Source organism: Berkeleyomyces rouxiae (genome assembly GCF_048999995.1).
Source record: "Berkeleyomyces rouxiae strain 22BRR77 chromosome Unknown BrBRR77_ptg000002l, whole genome shotgun sequence".
NCBI lineage: Eukaryota > Fungi > Ascomycota > Sordariomycetes > Microascales > Ceratocystidaceae > Berkeleyomyces > Berkeleyomyces rouxiae.
Window position 1 is genome coordinate 4,043,622 of NW_027396492.1, and position 7,446 is coordinate 4,051,067.

The 7,446-nt window shown below is 50.6% G+C and overlaps 2 protein-coding genes across 2 annotated transcripts; both read left to right on the top strand.

Moving 5' to 3' along the window:
• Positions 1-379: 379 nt before the first annotated feature.
• On the top strand, positions 380-1,752 carry BROUX77_002706 (uncharacterized protein; the record flags this gene model as incomplete). Its single annotated transcript, XM_073747276.1, has 2 exons — positions 380-440; positions 614-1,752. 2 exons carry the CDS (start codon positions 380-382, stop codon positions 1,750-1,752), a joined length of 1,200 nt encoding a protein of 399 aa, XP_073607788.1.
• A 561-nt stretch (positions 1,753-2,313) lies between these two features.
• Positions 2,314-7,214, top strand: BROUX77_002707 (uncharacterized protein; the record flags this gene model as incomplete). Its single annotated transcript, XM_073747277.1, has 5 exons — positions 2,314-2,779; positions 2,850-2,953; positions 3,013-3,963; positions 4,024-5,595; positions 5,655-7,214. 5 exons carry the CDS (start codon positions 2,314-2,316, stop codon positions 7,212-7,214), a joined length of 4,653 nt encoding a protein of 1,550 aa, XP_073607789.1.
• Between the last annotated feature and the right edge of the window lie 232 nt (positions 7,215-7,446).

Consider the following 7,446-nt stretch of genomic DNA (forward strand, 5'->3'; position numbering starts at 1 on the left):
GGCTGCGCAGCATGGATGGATATGTATGGATGTGGGTGTATCCGTAGTTTTGGTCTGCTGCTATCGCCAAAACGCAACTGCTCTGCAAGGAATCCGTCCCTCTCGGCGGTACTTGTACTAACTTGGCAAGCACGGCTCGTCATCATCGTGCTTGCCAGAAACGCACCTGCCTTTTTGCGAATATATAAGGACTTGGCCAGTCCTCTTTTTCGTGCTCAAAATTGCTGCTTGTATCTCCATCACATCATCTCAGCATTCATCAATTCTACCTTTTCTCGCTTTCCTTCCGAAACATCTTTATTCCTCTCGAGCGCCCCCATCGTAGCGCTTTGTATTCTCCATTTCCCCTAAACCACTTCCTCATTTCCACATCGCCACCATGAGCTCTCAATCTGCCCCCGCTCCTCTCAAGGCCGTCCACTTCGGTGCCGGAAACATTGGTATGTCCTGTCCCGCCTGGCACCGTCCCATCGTCACCAGTCTTCATGTGCCCCTGATTTGCCCCGGGCTACATGGCATGGCATTACATGACCTTACATTGCACTGCATTGCATTGTACCCCACAAATCTGCCCACCAACCCCGGATTTTAACTAACACCCACTTCTTTTTAGGCCGTGGCTTTGTCGCTTGCTTCCTGCACGAGTCTGGCTACGAGGTTGTCTTCGCCGACGTCCAGGACGCCCTGATCAACTCTCTCAACGAGAACCCTTCCTACAAGGTCATCGAGGTTGGCGTCGAGGGCACGTCAGAAAAGACCATCACCAACTACCGTGCCATCAACTCCAGAACCCATGAACAGGACCTCGTTGACGAGATTGCCACTGCCGACCTGGTGACCTGCTCCGTTGGCCCCAACATCCTCAGATTCATTGCCCCTGTCATTGCCAAGGGTATTGACAAGAGATCTTCGGACCGTGCTCCCCTCGCTGTCATTGCTTGCGAGAATGCCATCGGTGCCACCGACACTCTTGCTTCCTTCATCCGCGACCCCAAGAACACCCCCGCAGAGCGCCTGGAGGGACACGACAGCCGTGCCCGCTACGCCAACTCTGCCATTGACCGCATTGTTCCCGCCCAGGACCCCAACGCTGGCCTGGACGTGACTCTGGAGAAGTTCTACGAGTGGGTTGTCGAGAGAACTTCTTTTGCTGACCACGCTGTTCCTCACATTGAGGGTGTCAACTGGGTTGACAACCTGTCTCCCTTTATTGAGCGCAAGCTTTACACTGTCAACACTGGCCACGCCACTGCTGCCTACCACGGTTACAACCGCCAGAAGGCTACCGTCTACGACGCCCTTCAGGACAAGAGCATCATGACCGAGGTCCGTCGCGCTCTTGAACACACCAGCCAGCTGATTGTCGAGAAGCACGGCATTGATGCCGAGGTCCAGAAGGCCTACGCCGAGAAGATCATCAAGCGCATTGGCAACCCCCATCTGGAGGATGCTGTCGAGCGTGTTGGCCGTGCCCCCCTTCGCAAGCTGAGCCGCAAGGAGCGCTTCATTGGCCCTGCTGCCGAGCTCGCCGAAAAGGGCCACGACGTGACTGGTCTGCTTGAGGCCGCCGAGATGGCTCTGCGCTTCCAGTCTGTCGAGGGCGACGAGGAGAGCCACGAGCTTGCCAAGATCATGGCTGAGAAGGCCCCTCACGACGTTGTTTCCGAGGTCTGCGGCCTCCAGGCTAACGAGAAGCTTCACCCCATGATGGTTGAGGTTGTCCGCCGCGTCCAAGAGGACATGGAGGACTAAAGAGATGGGCCGTCTTCGTCTTGTCACTTGACGCCCTCGTGATTTGTTTTTACTCATATCAGCATTCATCTTTTTTTCTTTTCTTCATTCCAGGGCTTGCGTTGAACACATTATGGTTGGATGGTATATAAATGGCGTTTTCATACTTTTAGGGTCCCCTTGGACACCGATAGGCTTCATTTTTCTTGGGTTGGTTGAATAACCGCATTCAAATCCATAGACAAATTTAAACAATATCAACACACCTCTTTTGGTTTTGTATCTTCACTGTGGTTAATGTTCTATGTGCCATGCCTATTTCTATCTCACCGTCCACTTGGAGAATGGTTTGTTTGTCTGATTGCTTATCATGATCTTTTGTTACACAGAGAGTAATGAGTGGTTGGATATGGAATAACGCAACTACTCGTCTATTCACAGGTTACACCACGACAAGTTTTTCATCTCAACCTCCAAAGCATTCTCTTGTAAAGATGCCAGGGTTTTCTGCCAAATACAATTCACTTTCGATCTGCCACTTTTCACGCCGGTTTCTAGCTCGTTTCCCCGAGTGCCATTGCCATGGACAGCGATCTTATGACTTTTTCTGCGCCCCCTTCGCCTCAAATCAGCGAAGCTGGCTATTCGTTGTTGCTTCCATCTTCCAATAATGAAGTCCAATCAGCAAACAAAGATCTTTGCTCGAGCCCACCGTCGATTGTTACAGCTGACAGACTGAAAGAATCCAGCCCTCCTCCACCTGTACATCTAGATAGCAGGCCCGCCGATCCTAACAGCCGTCAGAAGAATAGCTCCTCCGACGAGGATAAAAAAGCTCGCGATGATATTGCCTTCTCGTCTTTTCTTCAGCAACGGCAGCTGGAGAAAACCGACAGCTCTAGTGCTAACACAGCATTGGTGAAGCCCTGGTCCGCTGGTTGGTTGATGCGAACTGCAAAGCAGCGAATCATTGATAGTCCTCGCGAATACCAGCTTGATCTTTTTGAAAAGGCAAAAAAGCAAAATACCATTATTGTCCTTGATACAGGTACATGAAAATCTTGGACTCTGTTGACTAAAATCATCGCTATTAACTATTAACGTTTTATTTGCTGCAGGCTCTGGCAAGACGTTGATATCGGTCCTGCTCTTGCGATACACTGCAGAACAGGAGCTTCAGCGCACTGGGGAAGGGCTTGATAGGCGGGTGTCTTTCTTCTTGGTATCTTCCCCCCCCCCCTCCCCTTGGCTTCTATTTAACTGTACACTGACGTATTCCAGGCTGAAAAAGTTTCTCTTGTTAACCAACAGTACCATGTCATTAAAAACAACCTGCCCTACCCAACAACACACATCTGGGGTAGCTCGACAAACCGCTCATGGGCAAAGGAAGAATGGGCCACGGCCATGAAGGAAAACATGATTGTTGTTTGCACAGCCGCAATTCTGCGCAGAGCCCTTGAATCCGCCTACGTCAAGATGTCACAGATAAACCTTTTAGTCTTGGATGAAGCTCACCATGCCAAGAAGAACCACCCCTATGCACGCATCATCAAGGACTTTTATCTGTGTGAGGCAGAAGCTACACGGCCACGTATCTTGGGTATGACAGCATCGCCAGTAGATACCCAAGACGACGTTCGCTTTGCGGCTCAAGATCTCGAAGATCTCCTGTGTAGCACCATTGCCACTGTCGAGGGGGGTACCTTGAGAGACGACTCCGACAGAGGTCACCAGCAGATCAAGATACAGTACGATTTCCTGGACCCTCCGTCTCAGACGGATTTTGTCAAAACAATTTCGCGGTTTCTTGCCCGAAATCAAGAGTTCAGAAAGCTTCTTGTATTCTCTGAGCAGGCGGTGTCTACCCTCGGCTCCTGGTGTGTTGATCGACTGTGGAAAGTTTGGGTGACTGAGGAAGATGTACTGCGACTCACGGCCAAGAGCGAGGCAGTTGACTCTTTATATGCTGGCGAAAAGGTGGCTCCAGCTCACGATATCCGAGTCATAGCTGATGCAGTTCGAAGTCTCCGGCTCGAGCCGCTCGAGATCAGTTCTCGGCATCTATCATCCAAGGTGATGGCACTGATACAAGTTCTCAGTGATCTCTTCCAACATGGTGATGAACACAAGTGTATCGTTTTCGTGGACATGAGATACACAGCAATCATGCTTGACGATCTCTTCAAGCAACCGGCAATCAACAAGCTTGAGATTAGGGCCGCTCCTCTGGTATGTAAGAACCTTCTTTCACGTCATCATGAACCAGGGACTAACAACATGCCGCACTAGTTTGGAGTATCGCCTGGCAAAGCAGGAATGTCAAATGTCCAGCAGAACATTACTATTCACAAATTCCGACTGGGGAAGCTCAATTGCCTATTCGCAACGTCTGTTGCGGAAGAAGGACTGGACATTCCCGACTGCGACACGGTGATTCGCTTCGATCTGTACAACACCATGATCCAGTACATACAATCAAGAGGCCGAGCCAGACATCAAGACTCTCGGTACTATGTCATGATGGAGGCCGGGAATGCCGACCACGTGCGCAAAGTAACTTTTGCAGCGCGCAACGCTGATGTGCTTCGGAGATTCTGTGCTCAGCTACCGAAAGACCGCATTCTAGCAGATCCGTCTGTGACATTGAACAGGTATTTCCAAGAGCACGCGCATATCAACTACAGAATACCATCATCTGGTGCACGGCTGGGATGGGTAGAAAGCGTCAGTGTGTTGGAAAAGTTCACAGCCCACTTGGCAACTACCGAGCAGCGGCAATGTGGACAAATACCCAGACCAGAGTACCATGTCATTCAATCGGGCAAAGAGTTCTCCTGTCATATTAACCTCCCATCGTCTTCACCAATATCATCGTGCAAAGGATCCCCACAGGCCTCAAAGCCCTCCGCCAAGTGCGCCGCAGCATTTCAGATGTGTGTCAATCTCATTGACCAAGGCTTCATTGATGAAAACCTAGAGCCAATCTTCAAAAAGGTGCTACCTATCATGCGGAACGCCCGATTAGCAATTAGCGAAAAGAAGAAAGAGGTCTACAAAATGATTGTCAAGCCAAGCTTTTGGAACAATGTCAATGGCGACGGGTTTTCAAAAGACTGGCTGAATGGCGTGGCCATCACGCTATCAAACCCGGACGCTCTCCAGCGAAGATCCAACATTCTCATTCTTCTTTCTCACGCAAAGATGCCTTCTCTTCCCGACATACATCTTTTTCTTGGTCCAGACCGAGAGTCATCTGCCCAGATTCGCCCGTTGATTGGAACGGTACCGAGCTCGAAGATTCCACAGCTCAAAAACTTTACACTTCGAGTATTTCGTGATGTCTTCAGTAAAGACTTTGTTGCAGACAAGTCTGAGCTTCCTTACTTTTTGGCACCATCGACCATGACGCACGAATCGCTTTCCGTCAATATGAACTTGTATGATGTAGTCGACTGGGACACAGTGCAAGTCTGCGAGGAAAACGAGTACCTCCAAATTGGAAATAAACCTCCAGAGGCCTTTTATGCTGACAAGTTCTGCATAGACCCGTACGATGGAGGTCGGAAGCTATTTCTCATAGGAGTAAGAGCGGACCTCCATCCACTGGACCCTATTCCTAGCGAAGCACCTCAACCAAGATTCCGCGCCTGGAGAAACGTTACACACAACATAAAAGAGTACAGCATCAGCATATGGGGGCCCAACCGAGCCAAGAGAGCCTGGTCAGACAATCAGCTAGTTGTCGAAGGACGAATAATGTCTCTGAGACGAAACCTACTTGAGGAGATTGGAGACGGAGACAATGACGGACAAACAAACTCGCCATGCTTTGTGATTATGGAGCCATTGAAAATTTCGACAGTAAGTTTTGCCTGGGCAACTCGTCGCTCGAGTGCTGTCTAACAGTTTTCATCAATTAGATTCCACCCGCCACTGTGGCTATCGCCGGGACCTTTCCAGCCATCATACACCGTATCGAAAGCACTCTAATTGCGCTAGAGGCTAGCTGTACGCTTGGCTTGACGATTAGACCAGACCTTGCCCTGGCAGCTCTCACAAAAACCAAGGAAAATACCGAATCCTACAGAACTGAGCAAGGCAGTACGTATGAAGACTACGAGCGTCTCGAGTTCCTTGGAGATGCTTTTTTGAAAATGGCAACGACAGTGTCTCTGTTCACTCGAATGCCAAGCTCCAATGAGTTTGAGTACCATGTTGAGAGAATGATTCTTATTTCCAACAAGAACATGTTCAATAATGCCATGGACTTGGGACTACATGAGTTTATCCGCACCAAGAAATTCGATAGGCGAGGCTGGTACCCCACGGGCCTGGTGCTGAGGCAAGGAAAATCCACAGACATCCAAGGCTCGCAAGCCCTGGGCGACAAGTCAATTGCCGATGTGTGCGAGGCCTTCATTGGCGCTGCGTATGTGTCTGCCTTTCAATCACCTGATGGGCTGGCCACCTCTGCTCGCAACTTTGACATGGCCGTCAAGGCCGTCACGGTAATGGTGAACCATGAGAACCACAGGATGACGGCCTTCAAAGACTACTTTGACGCTTACAAGGCCCCGGCCTGGCTTCAAGCGACCCCCACAGTCCCCCAGGCCGATTTCGCTAACAAGCTAGGTGACATTACTGGGTATAAATTCCGGAATCCGCTCTTGGCCAGGTCAGCCTTCAAGCATCCGTCTTATCCGTGGGAGGATGTCCCGCACTACCAGAACCTTGAGTTTCTCGGCGACGCGTTGCTTGACATGGCCACGATTGACTTTCTATACAAGACATTCCCCAGATCAGATCCACAGTGGCTGACTGAGCACAAGATGGCCATGGTATCAAACCGATTCTTGGGCTGTCTCTCGGTGGAGGTTGGATTCCATAGTTACCTGCTTACTACAAGCGCACACATCATGGCAAGCATCGCATCTTACTCGGACCAACTCCAGGCGGCACGTTCTGTCGCAGAGGAAGAAGCAAAGGTTTCAGGATCCGGGTATGTTGAGAAGAACTACTGGGCAGACGACTCTCTGCGACCGCCCAAATGTCTTCCTGACATCGTGGAAGCATATGTGGGGGCGGTTTTTGTCGACTCTGGCTACAACTACTCGACAGTGTATGATTTCTTCACGCAGTACATCCGGCCGTACTTTGAGGACATGCAACTCTACGACTCGTACGCCAGCCAACAACCCGTCACGTTCCTGGTCAAGAAATTTCAAACCGATTTCCGCTGCCAGGATTGGGAGGTTGTGGTCAAAGAACAGCCTGTGGACTTGGATGCTGGGGCGTTGGTGGTCAAGGAGTCGCAGGTAGTGGCTGGCATACTGGTGCACGGCAGGGTGGTTGCCACAGGCGAATCTGATAGTGCGCGGCTCGCCAAGCTTCGCGCAGCTCTCGAGGCTCTGGAGGTGCTCAAGACGATGAACAAAACCGAGTTCCGCGCAGAGTTTGGGTGTCATTGTCTGCGAGGTTGAGTGGACATTAGGGTTAGACTGGGGTTGGTGGATGGAAGGGGGGTGCCTTTTAGACTACTAGGTTACGTTGCTTAGTGGTTAGTGATCTCATGCATGACATAACTAGTTAGTTATGGGGAGTCAGCCCAAGGCCCTGTGATTTCGCGATGTTTGGCGAGCTGAAAACTGTGAAATGGAGGGTGTGGTATAGCTGATTGAAAGTGTTTGGGGGATTGTTGCAGCCGGCGTAGTG